This window comes from Pteropus medius, unplaced genomic scaffold (genome assembly GCF_902729225.1).
Source record: "Pteropus medius unplaced genomic scaffold, Ma_sr-lr_union100, whole genome shotgun sequence".
NCBI lineage: Eukaryota > Metazoa > Chordata > Mammalia > Chiroptera > Pteropodidae > Pteropus > Pteropus medius.
The window spans coordinates 9,150,492-9,169,499 of NW_024352783.1; the positions used below are offsets into that span (position 1 = coordinate 9,150,492).

The 19,008-nt window shown below is 56.8% G+C and overlaps 1 protein-coding gene across 7 annotated transcripts; it reads right to left on the reverse strand.

The window, feature by feature from the left end:
* Positions 1-341: 341 nt before the first annotated feature.
* LLGL1 (LLGL scribble cell polarity complex component 1) lies at positions 342-17,590 on the reverse strand. Of its 7 annotated transcripts, none has more exons than XR_005649572.1 (23): positions 17,418-17,589; positions 13,754-13,851; positions 11,567-11,648; positions 11,346-11,476; positions 10,030-10,188; positions 9,788-9,950; positions 9,574-9,709; positions 9,174-9,228; positions 8,878-9,032; positions 8,581-8,804; positions 8,300-8,367; positions 7,165-7,318; positions 6,986-7,090; positions 6,070-6,362; positions 5,575-5,722; positions 5,194-5,347; positions 3,079-3,374; positions 2,331-2,595; positions 1,995-2,118; positions 1,687-1,799; positions 1,321-1,446; positions 1,100-1,176; positions 342-474 (listed from the first exon to the last, which is right to left on the reverse strand). XR_005649572.1 is itself a non-coding variant. In XM_039847529.1 (23 exons), the coding sequence occupies exons 1-22, from the start codon at positions 17,496-17,498 to the stop codon at positions 1,101-1,103; spliced, it is 3,201 nt and encodes a 1,066-aa protein (XP_039703463.1). In that variant the 5' UTR covers positions 17,499-17,589; the 3' UTR covers positions 342-474; position 1,100. The 7 variants fall into 7 exon arrangements, 6 of the variants coding, with proteins under 6 accessions (XP_039703463.1, XP_039703465.1, XP_039703464.1 ...); XM_039847529.1 differs by having other exon boundaries at positions 1,326-1,446; XM_039847531.1 differs by having other exon boundaries at positions 342-1,176; positions 1,326-1,446; positions 3,079-3,371; positions 17,418-17,590.
* Positions 17,591-19,008: the final 1,418 nt, after the last annotated feature.

Genomic DNA, 19,008 nt, shown 5'->3' on the forward strand with positions numbered 1-19,008 from the left:
TCCCAATCACACCCCCACCCACGTACTCATGTACACATAACCTGTGTACTTGGACTGGGGGAAGAGAGTTGCTGGCCAAAGAGCGAGTACCAAAATAGTTTTCGAAATGAGTGTCCAGCCTGGCACTATGCAGTCCAGGCATTAGAAAAATATTCTTTGCAAAGGAATTAGGGGAAGGATGGTATGTGGAATGGGAGGTGGCATGGGCTGTCAGCCCCAACTGTCCTCCCCTGTGGTATCTGGCCTCCAGGGTAACCAACTGCCTGTGGAGGGTCTAGTTCAAATCTAGCCTGGAGACTCTGGGCCAAGTTCCAGGGCTACACCCTGGGACTGCCCTGGGGGTCAGGGTGGGCAGGTGCCACTGGAGCCTGAAGGTTAGCAGATATAGGCCTATGCGAAGGGCCGGGCAGGAACCAAGGGTCTTGGATCCCAGCTCTGAGCAGGGCAGGTGGTGGCCAGGTAGTTTGGGCCTTCCTAGTATAAGAAGAGAAGGGGCAGCTGAAAGCTAGGGAGACCAAAAGTGGCAGGTGGCCTGGCCACACAAGTACCACCATTCAGCCTCTCCAGGACAGGCAAAAGGGCTGGCCAAGTCTGAGCAAAGACCACATCTGGCCCACTGAGGCCAGGGGTGTCCCAAGCAAGAGATGAAGAGAAAGTGGAGGTAAAGTGCCCAGCTGTGTGGGTGCGGATACTAGGTAACAAATAGGTTGGGCAGACCTAAGGAACCCAGAGCTGGGCAGGAGGACACACCAAGACTGGGAGTAGGGGCCAGGCCCCAGTCTTGAGGTTCACCTGGGAGGGCCCAATTTTATGTGCCTGGGTGATTTCAGCTGCTGAAATGGCCAAACCAGACCCTGAAACTCAAGCTGTTTTAGTCTGGCCTTGTTCCAAATACCACCCGTGACATCTGGGGGCTGATAGGTAGCCTTATTTTTTTAAATACAGAACTATGAAAATCATGTCTGTGGGCCTTGGGGAGTACTGCCATCACAGGGGCCTGTTAGGGTTTCAGGTTCAAGACTAGGGCAAGAGGGCCCACAGGGGTTAAGGCTGAAAGGTAAAGACCAGGTAGACACAAGGTCCCCCACACATGCAGCACCTCATTTAATCAGAATGGCGCAGGCTCGAGCCTCATCTTCTGCCAGGTTCTTCAGATTCTCAGATTCCTCTGAAGAGCTGGGAGGAGGGAGTAGTGATCAGGGTCTGGGGTCTGGCCCCCTCCTTGGTCCTGCATACCCAGCTCAAATATTAGGTTAGCTGAGGTGGGGAAGGGAGGCTGGTGAGTGGGGACAGCCCCTCCTGTGGATCCTGCCCGCCCACCTCACCCCAGGAAATCCTTCACATCCTCCACCGTGACGTCCCCTGTCATGTCTAGTGTGGTATCAGCACTGGTGGCCGAGTCAATGGACATAGGTGAGAGCGTGGCCTCAGGTGGCTCTGCGGTGTCTGCAGGGAGAAAGTATTCAGACCTCTGCCAGGGACCCTAGGCATCCTCTGAACTTGGGGACCCAGTCTCAAACCCAGCCCATGGTGGGACATGGCAACAGTAGACTCCTACCCCTCTCCTGCCTGACATGCCCCTCCCCAAGCTTCCAGCCTTGGCTCAGCTGCTACCTCCTACAAGTCCTCACTGAAGTCTGAGCTGATCAGTGTCCCATTACTCCTATTTCACACCCAGTTCCTCACCAGTTCCCTTGCTGTGAACAGGATTGGGGCTGCCATCACGGCTCTGTGGGGCCAGGACAACACCTGGGGTCCCATTAGCCTGGTTCAGCTTGGGTGACTCTTGGAGCCTGTAGCTGCAGAGACAGGGCCGTGATGGGGGTCACAGGCAGGCACCTCAAGGCTGAAGGGCCAAATCCCTGTCCTCCCATTCCCAAGCCCTGGAACCAGAGAGCTGACACCAGGGAGGGCCACCCTTGCTCCATGCAGAATCTGGGGGTGGAGATGAGACCAGCCTTGGCCACAGGCCTTCTGGGCTAGGGGCTACCCACTCCATACACCTGGCACGGGCAGCATCATGGGGCCAGCTGATGTCCAGAGAGCAGAGTGGCTCTGTGATGTTCCGGGCACTTAGGGAGAAACGTTCAAACTCCGATGGGGAAATTAGGTAAAAACCTGGGTGGGGTGGGAGAGAATGAGCAGAGTGCAGTTAGGAGATGTGACTCCAAACACAGCCCCTCACTTGGTCTCTGCCCTGCATGTGCTGGCAGGCCCTACCCCACCATGGCCAGTGGTGTGCCCCCCAACCTGGATCACCCTTTCTGCCGACACTGCCTGGCAATTCTGGACCTGCTCGGGTCCCTTGCCCCAGGAAGCCTTCGCCTCACCCTGGCCATGGCGCGTGAAGACACAGGAGGCGATGCCGCTGATGTCCTCCTTCCGGATACAGGGGTAATGCACCTGGGGCCTCAGGCCAGGCACCGAGAAGACATGCACATCACCCAGGTTGGTGAGGCAGGCCAGGCAGGTCTCTGCATAGTCCTCACAGGCCACGCTGGTAAATGTGGCCAATGCCACCTTGCGCACACGACAGCCCTCATGGGCTGTTAGCTTGAACTTGGTCTTGGCGCTCACCTTGGGTAGTGTGAACACCTGGCAGCGGGCAGGTGGCCAATGAGCAGAGCCTGGCCCTTGCCACACCCCCAAGGCCCCTTCTTCCCAGCTGCCAGTGCCAGCCTCCACCCGGAGCTCAGCATGCTGCTCAAGCTTGTGCCCCTGGCCACACTACCACCTCTGCCTAGCTTCATACTGCTCCCAGAATCCTCCCAAGGCCCCTTGTGGGAGAATCTGGCAAAACCAGTCACTGGGTTATAATGGTTAAATGGCTGGTATCCCCTCAAACCATGACTTTCTGCCAGAGCCCAGGGAGCAGTCAAGGGGTCCTGGTGAAGTAGGAGGGTCCTGCAGGAACGCAGCAAGCTGAAGGGTCATCAGGGTTCTTCAGGGACATCTCTGCTAGCTGGGAGGTATCTTGGGGGTCTCAGCAGGCAGAGGGGAGAAATAGGGCAGGGGTTCTAGGGGGTCCAATGATGTCTAAGAAGCAGTAGCCTGGAGGGGTTCTCTGCGGTGGCTTACCTTGAACTGCTCCTCAGATGCAATGAGCACTGCGTGGCCACCCTGCATGTCGGGTGCCTGTGCCAGGTCCCGCGAGGCCTCAAAGGGCTCAGGCAGTGGCCGGCCATGCCCATCCAACACAGCGATGGCCACCACAGGCGCACGATGCATCAGCTGCACCTCCTTGCCCAGCACAGCCTCCACTACCCGCTCGGGCCACTTCTCACTGCCTGCTGCTGCCGCTGGCACCTCCAGGGCGTAGGCAAACACAGAGCCTGAGTTGGTGCCTGCCCACATGGTGGGTCCGTGATGGGCTGCTGCGGGGCAACAGGCTGGTGAGGTGGGGCATCTGGCCGTACACTACAAGATCCTCCCCTCTTCACCTGATGCCTGGGGACCCAGGACTGGTTTTCTCCTGTCCTTTATCTCCCTGGTGACCTCAGCCAGCCTCTTGGCCTCAGGCACCTTATCTATACTGCTGATCACAATCAGAGCTTTCTGCAGAGACAGGAACAGCCTCTTGTGTATCTCTGTGGAGATGTCAACAGCACAATCCTGATCTCTCCAACCCCAACCCACTACACCCTCACTCAGCTTCATCTCAGTAATGCAACCTCATCACAAAGCCCCAATTCTCCCCACCCTCTCCCCTCCATCACTAATCCTGTTGACCCTCTGAGAAGGCTCTCACCCCGAAGGTGCATCAGGGTCCTGACCGCACCCCCTGCTTCACCCCTACCCCTTTCAGTTTGTCCTCCACACAGCAGCCACCAGACATGAAGTCCTGGGCCTGGCCTTAAATGAACTGAGACCATCTTGCCTGCTTTTCCTCTGTGAACTGAACCTCTGAGAAAGGTCAGCTAAAAACCCAAGAGCCAAAGTTGGCCCAAGTAGTCATGGCTGTACACCCTGGATGAATGATGGAAGACTTCAGCAACAACCATCAGGAGAAGCCAAAGCTCAGTGACAAGTTAGTGAGCAAGTTAACATGCAGCCGACACCCCAATGCCCACCCAGGTGGGAACTGAGCCCCACAGTCCTTCTCAAAAGGACTGGGTACCATGGAACAAGGTAGAGACCCCTGGGGCTGCCACATCCAAATGGGAAAGTCTACTGGACAAAGTACCCTCGACAAACACCATCAGAAGTGGGAGACCCTCTCTCAGACTCAGAAGCTGAAAAATATCAGTGAAACGCCACATTTGAACTAACTGGGTGCTGACCCAGCACCAACCACAAAAAGGCATTTTTGAGATGAATGCAGAAAGTCGCCCATGAACCAAGTGTGACAAGGGACTCCAGAATCATTGTCGGCTCCATGGGGTGTGACAATTACATCTGTTAGATACATACTGAAGTACTAACACTGGGTTTTCAGTTAAAATATTCCAGCAAGATAAACAACAGAGTGTGCAGTGGCACCAGGTAAAGTACATGGGGTGACTATTTTTTGTACTCTGTTTTTGTGTATGATTCAAAGTTCCATTATACAAGTTAAAAATCAATCAATGAATCACTCAATAAACCTGACCACCTCGCTTCTCTGTGCAGGACCCTTTTGGGGCTCCAATCACTCAGGGTCAAAGCCAGCCTCTCTGTGAGGCAGTGAACACCAGCACCTCCAGGAGCCCTCGCCCTTCGCTGCAGACACACCATGCAGGCAATCTCCCAAAACATGCCCAATTCAGGGCCTTGACACTGGTAGACCCTGTGCTCACCTCCTCAAGATCTTGAGCTCTCAGGTCTCAGAGGCTCTGCTGGCTCACTCACCAACCCTGTGCCATCAGAAATTCCAGGGAGACTGTTTGGAAGCCGGGGCACCCAGATGCTAACCCAATAATACTTTCCAACCCCTAGAAGAGGGGTCCCCAACCCCTGGGCCGCACAGAAGGTGAGCGGCAGGTGAGCAAGTGAAGTTTCATCTGTATTTGCAGCCACTCCCCAGCGCTAGCATCACTGCCTCAGCTCCACCTCAGATCAATCGGCATTAGATTCTCATAGGAGCACCAGTCCCTGGTGCCAAAAAGGTTGGGGACCACTGCTCTAGAAGATGCAGTTCCACACCGACCACTGCCCATTTCCTAGAAGGCCAACTGAGGCACATTTCTCTAACCCTTGTCCCTCTCCTGGCCTCACCATCTCGAAGGAACGTGTCAGCGAAGTAAAGGCAGCGAACCACACCCGAGAGAGAGTCATCAGCTGAGCGGGGCTCAATGCGGCGCTGAACAGGTGTCATCTCCACGTCGTGGGGGCAGCCTTGCTCTGCCAACTGCGCGTTGGCCTCCTGCAACTGGAGAGCCATGGGGGTCCAGGACACTGTCATTTCCCACAAAGCCTGGTACCCAATATCCCATCACCCTCCCCAGCTCACCCTGATATCCTGGGGCTGGGGGTTGCCGAGGGATAGATGAGAAAAGGTGAGCAGACACTGGACTCTGGGCAAGGGCCCAGGCCTGGCTCTATATCTGTACAGCAAGATCTGGAGAGGCGGCATCTAGCAGCCTGGCCCTAGCTCACCTTACTGTTGGCATTAGTGGCCCGCTTCTTGCCTGAGACTCGGCTCTTACGGATACGCCGGAAAGACTGGCGCAGCGACTTCTTGAGCGATTTCACCCGGGAGAGTGGCCCCTCCATGGCCAGGGAGTCATTGGGGTGAAGGGTGCACCTGGGGGCAGACAGGTGCCAGTTGTGCTATGGAGCAACCTCCTGGAGCAGCCTCCATGTTCCTGCTGGCCCCTGGCCAGGCATTAAGGATCCTAGATAAAGAAGCTCAAGCCCCTCTCTGCCACTCCATCAACCCAGCAGCTGGTAGGCTTAGAATGCCACCAGTAGCACATCACGTAAGGACAAAGCTGCCAAAGGGAATAGAGCCACCTTCACCACACCAAGTCTTATAAGGGAAACTGAGGCTTAGGTGGGTGTGGGGAAACACCAACGGTCTCATAGAAAGCTAGGGCCAGGTGGAGGTACAGACCCCATCTCCCCAGGCTCTGGGCCTGCCCCACCCCACACCTGGCCAGCACAGGGCTCTTGCGCTGGTAGTCAAAGAGGCCAAAGCCATGACTGGTGCCAAAAGCCACAAGGTTCCACTCAGTGTGGAGAGTGACAGCGGTGATGGCAGCTGGTGGCAGGCACTGAATCAGCACTCGGGGCTGGAAGCCGGTGGGCCAGGGCAGGGGCCCCGTGCGTGGACTCAGCCGCTCGTGGCCCTTCCATGTGAAGCCCTCACGGTCCTGGAGGAGGTCCACACTGGCCATGCTGACTGCCTGCTCTGATGGCATGTCGCTGAGCTCCAGTATCAGCACCTGAGCCCGAAGTCAGGGAGAGGAAGGAGTCAGCATGGAGGATGGGGTCACCCATGCCCCACCTGAGCCTGCAAAGCCACTGCCAGGTGGTTCCACGACTGTCTCCAGTTCATCCACCGAATAAGCACTTACTGAATATCTATCTATTGTGCACTAGGGCCCTCACTGAGCACTGAGGAACACAGTGGTGACAAAGACCCACTGGTCCCTGCCCTCCTGGAGCAAAGTACCCCACCACCATCACACCTGTCTCCCATTTAGCAATAAACACACATTGAGTACCTTCTGTATATTGTGTAAGTGCTGGGGGCACAATGACCAAGACCCACTGGTCTCTGTCCTCCCAGGGTTCATCTAACACCTGTGCTCCCACCCACCCCCAACCCTGCATGGTTTCCTACAGCCAGCGCCTGGACTCAAGGCCCCAAAGACAGGCCCTCCCTGACTGGCCTCACCCCAGCCAGCCCCACCTGAGGCCTCATTATTTCCACCTCTGGATTTCTGCCCATGCAGGTCTCTCTACCACTTCACTAGACCCTCCAGTTCAAGGCCTTGAAGGAGTCTTGGAGGACTCTTCCAGAAAGTCCTCCAAGACTCCATCCCTGGGGTTACCTCAAGCCTACCTGGCCTGCAGTGCCAGCCACCACCATCTGGGCTGTGTACTTGCAGAGTACCACCTTCTGCACACCAAGCCGGGGGTCATCACTGTAGGGGTCAAAGCAGCCCACCTGGGGAGTGGGATGGAGTAAAGACATGGGGCAGAGCCAGGGCCAGGCTCTGCAGGGCCAGGGGAGGGGCCCACCTTTCGGAAGGGCGGCCAGTCATCCTCAGCAGCCTGAGCCAGGCTGTCAGTGTGTTCGCAGTCTGTCTGGAAGAGGCCAGCTGTGCTCAGCTTATAGAGCGGTCGCAGCGCTACACCAGAGGCATCCCAGAACCGCACAGTGCCATCCTCATGGCTGCAGGGAAGGTAATGTCAGGCTCAAGCCAGGACCCTGCATACTTCTCCACTCCACTCATCCAGTGACCACTCAACTGAGCACCTACTATGTATGCCAAACACTGACCAGACTCATACTGCATCTAGCAAATAGGAAGCATATACTATATACTGTAAACATATACTGAGTGCCTAACTATATGCCAAGCCACATGCACCTGGACCCTTCAAACAGGGTGAGAAAGTATGGAAACAATCACCAGCATGATGAACAAAAAATGGAATGGAAGGTAATCTAAGGAATAAAGGACTAGGGAGTTCCCCCACTGGGACATCCAGAAAATGTAATCAGAGTTAGCTGGCCACAGAGCAAAGGGATCAGCTGAGGCATGAGGCAACCATGAAGGCAGGGCAGCAGGAAAACTGGGAGGCCAGGAGGAAGTAAGGAGAGGAAGGGAGGGAAGGAGAAAGCAAATCTGGGGTAGAGCCTCAAGTGGGAACCCCTGGTATGAGGAGTCTGTTGGGCTGGATGGGAAACCTCCAACAGCCCCAAAAGCCACAGTTTTTAAACAGGTGAGGGGATGCAGGTGTCAGAGACTCAAGGGTCCCAGCACAAGCAGGCAGCAGGGGAAGGGCAGGAAGTTGAAGCCTGAGTCACTTGGCATGTCAGCGCCCGCCAGGCCCAGGCTGGGCTCTCTAGCACCTGCCCTGGACCAGCCCATATTTTCCAGTCCCAGGGTAGGCTCGGTGGGTGGAGCTCAGTTCTAAGCCAAAAGGCAGGGCAGGGAGGGGTCTAGGGAAGCTACATCCAATCCACCCAGCTAGAGTGACTGGGTCCCACCAGGAGCCGAGCCTGAGTCACTAGGCAGGTCAGTGCCTGCCTGTCCTAGGCTGTGCTCTCCCACACTTGCGTGGGCTACACCAGGCCCCACTTGCACACGCATGCACGCACACACACATTACAACTGTGCTTGGCCATGGGACTTAAGGTCTGCCCTACCCGGTCAGCAGCAGACCTCGCTGCGATGGCTCCTGGGCCAGGTTCTGGCCCCCAGTGATGGGCCAGCTCTGGGAGAGGGAGACAGAGATGTCAGTGGAAGGTCAGGACAAATGTCTTCTGCCCCTCATCCTGAAATTTGGCATCTAGGACCCAAGCTACTTCTGGGTCCCTGGTATACACCTACTATATTCCCACCTCCAAGCTTGTGCCTGGGCAGTGCCCTTCACCGGGAATACTCTCCCTCCCCAAGACCCCAAACTGCAGGATACCCGAGCACACACCGAGGCACTAGAGGCAAGTGGGGGGCTCTGCTGCTCGCCAGCGCTCACGATACGGGACCACAGTTTGGCGGGGACGTTGGCGACATGGGCTGAGCAAGTAATAGCGGATGAGTGCAGTGGAGCCAGGTACGGAGCAGGCACGGCTGGCCAGCCAGGTGTTTGCAGGTCTAGTACCACCAGCTCTTCTTCGAGCAGCACGGCCAGGGCCTGGGGCTCGTCAAACTCTGTGGGATGGGACGGGGTGAGCACAGCCACAGGTGGCACTGGGCACAGGATAGGGGAAGGCAGGGCACACACCATCCTCGGGCCGTGTGCTGTGCACCGTGAAGAAGTCAATGATGCGAGAGGTGAAGTCCAGCGTCACCAGAGTCTCGGCCCGGAGCACACTTACACAGTGGCGGTCGCCATAGCTGGCACGGGGCATGCCACCACTGAAGATGATAAAGTGGCCCCTATACAGGGGCAGGGGAGCCACATGAGCCACCTGGGCCTGGAGCGAATATTGCCCAACCCAGCTGTGCCCCAGAACCCGCCCTCCACTGCCAGCCAGATATAGCCTCCAACCCACAGGTGAGACCCGGCTCCCCACCTACCCAGATTCACAGTTTCGCCACAGAATCTTATTGATGGCTTTGCAGGGGAAGGGGCCTGAAGGAATGGGACAGTGTGTCAGGCTCATTTGTTTGCCCGGATCAGAAGAACCTCAAGTCATTATCTCTCACCCTTTATCCCATTCCCGTGCTGGCCCCATCATTCTCTGCCTGGAAGTTGCTTCCTGCCTCCCCAAGGGGAAAGCCCGTTGCTCCTGACCATGACCCTGGGAAGGTGGGGGTGGAACTCGCCTTTGCAGATTTGGCTTGGCATTGCCGCCTTTCACAAGTCCTCCAGGATGCCCCCACAAAGGCCAGGAAACCCCGAGTGCCTGAGCTGGGATCACCCATCAAAACCCTGTGCTTCGGCGGTGGTGCTGCCCTCAGCCTGTCCAGCACTCACCGTAGGGTGTGGTAGCTACCATAGGCTGCGTTACTGGGGAGCTGCTGGTGTTCGCAGACCAAATGGCATAGCTGCCATCACTGTGTGAGCTGACCAGTGTGCTACCACTGCGCTCCCAGCAAAGGCTCTCCAGCTGCTGTGGGGCAAGGCAGAGGCATGAGCGAGGTTGCCATGAGCAGAGGGCCCCGGCTGTGAGCACGAGCCTCCCACACACCTGGTTCCCTAGGAAGACACGGTCCGCACACTGTGCAGCCTGGTTCCAGATGACCAGCAGGCCCCGGCTGTAGCCGATGAGGATCTTGGTGGGGTCCTGCAGGTGTCCCTGGAGTGACTCCACAGGGCCCAGTGCCTTCCCACACCGGTAATCATCTGGCACGCTGCCAAGGGAACACAAGTGAGCTGGCAGGAGCACTGCCTAGGCACAGAGTGAGTGTGGGAAGTCCATTTGCCTCTCACCTTCGCAGAACCTCGTCAGGGCCAAGGGTCTGCCCCTCCAGCAGCATCAGGGTAGGAACATCCAGGAAGAAGACACTGCCACTCTCGGAGCCCAGAGCTGCCATGTCACCAGTAGCCACCAGCAGGACCACTGTGATGCGGGCAAGGCTGGGTGGGCCACTGAAGGAAATGAGGGGAGGTGGGTGAGGGTGTTAACCCATCCACTGAGGAGGGGTGTAGAGAGTACTGAGCTGCTACTATTAGCTCATTATGGCTCCTCTGCACTCACTGGGGCCTGATTATCGAGTGAGCTGGCGAACCAGGAAGGCAATAATAGTGGTTGTGGGCATCATAATTAGCTTGCTCAATTATTCATCATTGTCAGCAGGGAGAGGGATAAAAATGGGTTCCCCAGGTCTTGGAGACCAGCTCCCCTTTCACCTACCAGGAAGGGAAGGCAGGAACCAGGCCACTGCCTGGGCCAGGACCAGGAGGTCCAAGACACAAGGTTTTCTCGAGCCCCACCCAGGAACTCCGCCATCAGCATTCTGGGTACCTCCCTGAGTTTGCGGGAAGGCCCCAGATCACCCCTTCCTGCACAGGCTGGGAGACCCCAGTAATCCACCCATGAACTAGCACTGAACAGGGCTGTCACCTAGCACCCAGCAGGAGCAGAACAAGCCTCTTGCTGAGCTGAAGACAGGCATTCTGCAGCATGAAGAACTTGCCTACAGTGGCCATTTCTGTGAGGACCAGCAGGGTCAGGGACCGAGAGGTCCCTTACACTCTCACATGGGTCCACGCCACACCATTGCCCCCGGGGGCATCCTGTCAGGTGCCCTGTCAGCACCTCAAACAGCACAGCCCGACAGGACCCTCCTTGCCCCAATCTGTCTTTTCACCTGTGTGCACTGTAGCCCGTTGCCCCACCCCCAGCTTAGGACACTAGGGGATCTTTGCTGATGTCAGCTCAGCTAAGACCTGCCCCATAGCCCCAGACACCTATATCATTGCTAGAAATACAGGGCCATGCATCAGGTAAGAGAAATCTGGGACACAAGGCACACTCTCCCATTCTGCATCTCCTGGTGCCCCAGTGGTCCTGTAGTACAGACCCCACATACTCACCTTGGGTTCAGCTGGAACTCCCCTTCTTCTAACACCCGCCAAGTCCACGTAGTACATCTCAGTGAACCAGGTCCAAATGCTGCTTTCTGGGGACCCAGGCTCAGCTCAACATACCCCACAACCCTGAACCCCAGCCCTAGGCAGATTCCCATTCTTACTATGCCTTTGCAAAGCTGACATGCCCGGAGCTGGTCCCCAGCCACTAGTACCTGGAACCATCAAAACCCGGCCGACTGGGTGGCTGGAAGCTGAGTGCTTCCTCCAGGTGGGCACAGCCATTATGGTGGACGATCTCCCACAGATGCAGGCTGCTGTCATCTAACAGGGTCAGGAGGCGGCCCTGGTGAGTGAGCAGAGACCAAGACTGGGCTGGTGGGGCCTGGGAGGGGCCCTGGGGGCCATGAGCCAGCTGACGGGGGCAGAGGCTCACCTGACCAGGCAGGAAGTGCATCTGGGTGACAGTGGCCATGTCTGGGTGCAGGCCTGTGAACTCCACACCAGGTGCACCATAGCTGAGGGTGACAGGTCAAGGGCAGGTACAGGCCAAGATACCCAAGCTTTCTCCTCCTCTAGGACCATTCTGATGGGCCCCAACTAGGCCTGCTTATTCAGGAGCCCTCCAAAGTCCATGTAGGCTCTCTCCCTGAATAAGCACCAACTTGCAACCTCAAGGTGTCCCCAGGCTCAGAGTAGAGGCTTCACTCAGCTCTTGCAAGTCATGCTGTGGCATGACCTTCACTTCCTCATCTGTAAAATGGGGCAGTGACTCCCACCTCGTAGGGCTAACACAGGACAAGTGAGAATAAAAACATGCTAGTACACTTGGCCCAGGCCTGGCACACAGCCAGGGCTCTGCTCTTTGTCAGTCTCACATATGTCTGTGTGCACAAGAGCCAGTCCTGCAGGCTGGATCACACAGGCAGAGAAGCCAAGCAAGGCCTGGGCAGGGAAGCCTAAGGCAGAGAATCCAGGCTGTCCCTTCCCATAGCTCCAGGCTCCACTTCAGCCATAGGCAAGGAACCCAACTTCCCTCTGGAGCAGAAAGGCAGCCAGCAGCCCTTACCACAAGGTAGGAGAGGCTACGGCCTGCCCATGAAACAGACCAGCACACCAGAGGCTTAGACAGGTTGGGTGACCTGCTTCAAGGGTCAGTGTCAGGGTCCCAGCAACTCCAGGTTTGACAGTGGATGGGCGGGGCCTAGGGGGCCCTCGGAAGGAGGGCAAGGAAGGGGTCAGCAACGTTGCCTGGGGACAACGCAGGAGCCAAGCCGTTGCTTGGAGCTGGAGTTGGGATTCTCTGCAGGAACTGGAAGAACACAGAAGAGAGGACAAAAGAGAGGGCAGGAGCACTGGGCAGGAATCAGAGTCACCAAGGAGATAAGACAGCCCTGAGGGGGAGGGGCAGCTTTTGTGTCTAGGTCCCTCTTCTCCAGCCTCAGTTTCTCAAACAAGGGGTCCAAAGTTTCCCAACCCCGGGCTCCAGGCTAGGGTAGTTTGGGGGAAAAAGGAAGGGGCCAGGGAAGAGCTCTGGCCTTCTCTGAGGCTGTCTCCTAGACTGTACAACAGGTTCTTTTTGAGGAGCCAGTGCCCAAGAAAGACTAGGATACCAGGAGGGCCAGCTCGAAAAGCTAACAGAGACACATAGCATGGAGTACTTTGAGACACTGACTTCAGGGATACAACACACATGAAGAGCAGGACAGCACCTCAAGGGGCGGGGACAGCAGGCCAGGAAGTGGGCGCCCATGGGAGAAGGGAGCATCAGGCCCAGCCACACCCCCAAGAGTAGGCAAGTTTATTAACTGCAGGCCCAGATGCACACTCTTGCCTGGTCATTGCTCCCAGCACTCCTCCCCTCCTGTTTACTGGGAATAACTCATTTTGTGTCAACCAATGTTCCCAATGAGGATACTGAGACCCAGAAGGTCACATGGGGAGGAGTGGAGGTGGGCACCCCTCACCAAGCAGCTGCCAGACACTGTACCTCAGTTTCCCCGAGTGGGGGGCTTCACTTCAGGCAGTCGGGGTGAGATGCTCCACGGCAGGCAAGAAGGCATTCAACTGTCTGCTTGCCCCCACCCCACCCCCACTCTGCACTTGCAGGGAAAATGCCTGCTTTGTGCAGCTCACATGGCCCATTGTGTAGCCGCCAGCATCCAGGTGGGGGCAGAGCCGTACTCACTATGCCGAGCCTGGCACTGCCTCCAGCCCTTGGCTGAACACAGGTCTCTTCACATTTGCACATGTATATATAACCAGTCGCCATGGCAAAGCCGGCTGTGTGACCCTGGCCCACCCACCACCCTCAATAGGTACCTCAATTGGCCAGCCCCAGGCCCAGCCTCCCTAGTCACAGTTGCTGGGATGATGGATCGCAGAGACACCTAGGTAACTGGCTGGCTGAAATGCAACAAGGGACAGCTGTGGCCACTGCAACTGAGCCTCCCCATTATCTCTTTGAAGAGGTATCCCAGGGCAGAAGCTGTGCTATCCTCCACCAGGATCCAGGCACCTACCACAACCTCCCAGGCTGGGCCCTACCCAAGGAGCCCAGCACACAGGGAGCTGCAAGCAGGTGGTCCTCACAGCCCCAAAGGCCATGGCCCACAAAGGATACATCTTGACGGCCCCAGACCTGGTGCCAATGGCCATGATGCGAAGCTCGGGGTCGAAAGCCAGGGCGCTGGGCTGGTTGGGGAAGCCATGTTCCACGGTCTGTGGGAGAGGGAAGAGCACTTGCACAGGCACAGCTGTCCTCTCTGGCCTACCAAGGCCTACCCCATGGCGCCTTTTAGGCTCTGCTGCTGCTGCAAATTGGGACTCAAGCTGGGGCCACCTGTGCTCTGTGTCTGTTTGTGTCCTCAACTGTGAAATGGGCAATCACCAATCCAGTCTGTATGGAAGGATTTGAAGCTTTGGGCCCCACTAGAGGCCCACCCCTGGCCAAGTCCCCATACCTCTCAACACCTGTATCCATCCCATTATGCCCAGGGCTCTGACAACAAACAGAAAGAACAAGGTTCAACAAGCTGCAGGCTCAGAAGTGGACCCCACCTGCCCCAGAGGGCGGAGCTCCACGCCCCATTCCTAGAGGCGCAGACAGAAGCTTGATGAGGTACCATGCTACCAGGGGTCCCCCATGAAGAACATGGCACTCCCCAAACACAGGCCCTGTGTGGAGGTCAGAGGCCAACACTCAAAGTCATCTAGGCAGAGGCTCTAGACACCTCCCACAGAGGGCTCTATGCCCAACCCCCAGACTCAGAGACAGGGAGACTGAGGCCCAAAGAGGCTTCCTGCCCAGCACCTGAAGGTGTCATCCACTTCCCAGACTTGGGTTCTCCAGCTGGAAACTGAGCAACATAATTCCCACCCCACCAATGGTGGGAATGGTGTGAAGAGGACCTGTGTACTGGTGGTGTTGATGGAACGACTCCCACCTGGTCCTCTGCCCTTGGCAGAGCCAGTCCTAGTGCAGAGTGGTCCTATCCCCACCAGCGTGGCTTGGGCTTTCCTCCATTGCCCACCCACCCAAGGCGCTCCTATTCATCCCCTGAGGCCTAGCTGGGGGTCCCTCCCCTGGGAAGCCTGTACCCCCAGCCCTCTGTCCTCAACACCAATGTGGGATACCACTTGTGGGCCACCAAAACCTCCTGACTACTGCCTTGGCAAGACACACATTCTATAAGAAACCCTGGTTCCAAGGCCTCCCTCCTGCCTAAGCCCATCCGGAGAGGGACCGAGCCTTATGGACACCTGGTTTGGCCTTGGGCTAGTCATAGCACTCTCTAAGCCTCAGTTTCCCATTTGAGCACTGGGGGCAGTGCGTCCACCTGAGGACATAGTTGTCCATTTGGCTGGACAGCTTCTCTTTCCTACCAGCGCTGCCATGTCCATGCTGGACCTGTGTCTGCATAGTCTCCCCTCTTCTCAGGACACCCCCATCTCCCCAGGGCTCCCAACTAACTCAGTCAAAGCCACGTCCTCACATCTGGCCCCTCTCCTCCTCCCACTCTCCTCCAGCTCACTTGACTCCAGGCCCAGTGGCCTTTTGCTCTTCTCCAACATACTAGGCAGGCTCCTGCCTCAGGGCATTTTCTTCTGCTATCCCTCTACCTGGAATGCGCTCCATCTCTCTCACTGTTCAGGAGTCAACTCCTCAGAGGAACCCCGCCAAGCCATACTGGCTATAGCAACCATCCCATCCACATGCTCCAGGCCTTCATCCTACTTTATTTTATCCACAGCACTGGCTACCATCCAAACTACTGCATATTTTACTCTTTTGTTTGAGCTTTTCACTGTCTCTCCCACTAGGACATCAGCCCCCATAGTGAAGATATATTTATCCCTTTTGGTTACTTCGGTGTCCTCAGCACCTAAAAGAACTCATACAGTAGGAGCTCAGTACTTGTTGACATAGAGTGGACATCCCATAGACAACTTGTAGGCAGGATTGGGATATGGACCCAAGACTGAGTCCAAAGTCCATGCTTGCCCCTCACCTGCCCCACCCACTAGGGAATCTAGGGCCTATTCTCTAGTGATCACCTACTACTCCCTCTGGTGAGCAAGCCCCTCCTTGCCCATGATTAGCCCCTCCCACCACTGCTGCCCACTCAGAATGGAACCTCACTCTCCTTACTGGAGAGTCCTCACCTTGTGCCAACCCAGGGCCAGCCAGGGGGAACTGAGCCTCTCTACCATCTGTCTCAGGTTCCTGCTTCCAAATCATTGGCTAAGGAACTGACACCTTAGCTGAGTGCCTGCCCTCATCATTCTCTCATCCCACAGGGGCTCACCATCACAGCTACCCAGGACAGGAAGGGGGCCACCTGGGCACCAGCGTTCACCCTAGGCCCCACAAGCCTCTGGCAGGTTCTTGACCACTGAGTCTGAGGGTCCTGGCAACAACCCCCGCCCCAACCATCACCATCTTGGAAATCCTGCCTGCTCCAGAGATGTGCTGGAGTGCCCCAGCCACTATAGATCCAGTATTCCAGAGCTTCCTCCTGAACAAGAGTCTCCTCTTGGACCACAGCAGCCCCTCAAAGTTAAAGTCAAAAGCCATCAACAAAAGGATACAAGGACAAAGTGCCCCACCTCCATCTGTGACTTTAGGCAGGTCACTGCCCCTTTCTGAACCTCAATTTTCTCACCTGTATGATGGGGATAACAACTTAGATCACCCAAGAGCAGTGAGGGGCTGTACAATCAGAGGGCTTTGAGGCCAGAATCAACAACCTGGGAGAAGTTAGCAAGGGTCAGGCTGGGGGCTCACGCTACCACATATCAGTGCAGAGGGAGGTGGAGACTGAAGGTTGCCCGTTTCCCATGGCCCCTCTAGTCCTACCTAGGGAAAGAAAGGAGGAGCTGCCCTCCATCCTACTTCCCTCTTGGTTGTGACACAGGGAGCCATAGCCCACAACAGGGAGAAAAGTGGCCCCATTTCACAGCAAAAAAAATCTGAAGCTCCATGATCTGAAGTGCAGTTAGGTATACAGCCCTCCACAGAGCAGGGCAAGGCAGTCTAAAGTTGTGGGAGAGGGAGAAGAGGAACATGGAAGGGATTTCCCAGCCTCATCCCTCCACCTCCCCCTCCCCCCCCTGCAACATATGCCTCCTCTCCTCACCCCTCCTACCCCTACTAGGTGCGAAAGTAAAACAAACCCTGGCCCTAGGCTGCCCCACGGGCTGACATGGGTATGGAGGAGCCCCCAAAGAAAGATAAAGAGATAGTGAGTGAGAGACAGAGAGAGAGTTCAAGAGACCCACAGAAATGGTGGCGTAAAGAGGCAGAAAAGAAGAGAGTTAAAGACTCAAAAGAGATGCAAAGACAGAGAGGTAGAGAAATGAAGAGGCGGAGAGGTGAAGGAAAACAGGGAGGAGGTACGCAGAGATACACAGGGACAGAGGCAAAAACACTCCCTCCCCAGACACACTGGCATACACTTAGGATAGAGTGGCGGTCATAGTCAGAGAAGGGCAGAGACGCAGAGACCTGTAGAGTCGCACAGAGACGCAGAGACAGGGCCACTGAGGCCCAGAGAGAGCTGGAGAGCTACACACGAAAGTGAGCGAGAGACCCAGACCCACCCAGAGAGCGAAGCAGGGGCAGAGCGAAAAGTGGGGCCCATCGAGGGGGCGCACGATTCCGACGCCACGCCCCAGACGGGCGTCCCCTCCCCCCCGAGCCCGACGTGGCTCTGGCTCCCAGGCCCCCAGCCCCAGTCCCCGGCCCGCCCCCTCCCACTCAGCCCCGGGCGCTGCTGCCGCCTCACCTTGTTGAAGGCGAAGAGCTCTTGCTTGAGCTTCTCGCGCTGCGGGTCGGCGCCCTGCCGCCGGAACCGAAACTTCATCATCTTGCGTACGGCCGCCGGCGCCGCGCCCGCCGCCGCTTCTGCCGCCCGCAAGATGCGCCGCGCGGCCCCGCGGGTCCTGAAGCGCGGGCGGGGCGCCAGGCGTCCGGGGCGCGGACGCGCGGGGCGGGCCTTCACGGGGGTGGGCGTGGAGCGCGACTGACGCACCACCTGACCAATGGGCACGCCCGCGTGCAGCCCGCCCGGCCCGGGCCGGCCAGACAATGGAGGAAGACGGCCTGGAGCTACTCCAGGCTCACAAAAGTACACCCACTGAGCATGCGCTGCGGCCCAGGGCCTGCCGGGACTTGTAGTCCGCGAGCCAGAGCTGCAGCGTGGGCGGCCGGAGATAGGCTTTGGAGGGGGCACTGCGTATTCCCGAACTTGAAAGACTCTTTTTCCCTCCTCTAGCGAGCAAACGACATGCACATTCAGGTAATGAGACAATCCTGTCCCGACAGTCCTGTCCCGAAAGGGGTAGGAGAGTTCTGATTGGTGCAACTCCCTGGCCTCTCAGCCTCAGTTTTCCCATCTAAACCATTTGGCCCAATATTTTACCAATTTCGCGGGACACCACTTTGTTCTCCAGTGTGCCAAAACACCTACCGACATGCTTTTTGCCCTGGCTGTGTTGCCAGTCCCCAGGAAGGCCATCCTCAGCCTCAACCCCCTTGAGAACTTCTACACATCCTTCAGGCTCTGACATAAAAGGTTCTGTGTGGCAGCACAGGGGATGCTTAGGAGTGCCATCAGCCAAAGAGAGGGGCAGACACCCAGCAGAGAGAAGAGGCCCTTCCTCAGGAGGTGGCAATTGGGAAGGTACAGAGATTGGATTGGGGCTTTTCCAAGATGGGAGAAGGGCCTCCCCTGCGCTGAAAACAGTGTATGAACAAAGCTGTACCCTGCCTCCATTCTCTTGGAGTCAATTGACTTGTGCCTACCCACCTCTCAGGCCTCTTTTTCTCATCTGGACAATGGCCTCTAGGCTGAACCTTTCCTTCCAGGGTGAGGATAGGCTGTCCTAGGCTCAGGACTGGGCAGGTCCAAGGTCCCAGAAACTTAGGTGAGGCAGGTGGACCAGGCCCCAGTCCCACCAGCGGTATCAAGGGTGGTAGTCCTGACTTCTGACCCCCAGAGGCAGCTGTCAAACAAAAGAGGCCTGGCTGCCCCTCTCCACCCAGGTCAGCACTGCTCATCCCCTTCCCTGAAGTTGGAGCTGAATCTGGAAGAGGGCTGGATGGGGAAGGAAGATGGTGAGAATGGGAAAAATGTTAAGAACAACAAAGCTTTAAGGCCCAATGTGTGGCAGGCACTATTCAAAACTGTTTCCTGGTTTCAACTGATGTAATACTCTCAACAGTTCTGTGAAGGAGGCAACAGTATCATCCCAGTTTTACAGATGAGGAAGCTAAGACAGATGGGCAAAGGCAAGAGGGACTTTGACCTGGGTTGTGTGCAGAGCTGGCTGGACTGAGATGGGTCAGACCCCTCAAACCACTGCTCATCTCACGCT

What these genes read in the sequence shown, in the direction of transcription:
- LLGL1 (XM_039847529.1), bottom strand. Translation starts at nt 17,498, where the DNA reads ATGATGAAGTTTCGGTTCCGGCGGCAGGGCGCCGACCCGCAGCGCGAG. An exon ending in GTGTCTTCCTAGGGAACCAG is followed by an intron (nt 9,710 to 9,787) that starts GTGTGTGGGAGG and finishes CTTGCCCCACAG; the next exon opens with CAGCTGGAGAGCCTTTGCTG. An exon ending in TGACACGTTCCTTCGAGATG is followed by an intron (nt 3,375 to 5,193) that starts GTGAGGCCAGGA and finishes GTTGCCCCGCAG; the next exon opens with CAGCCCATCACGGACCCACC.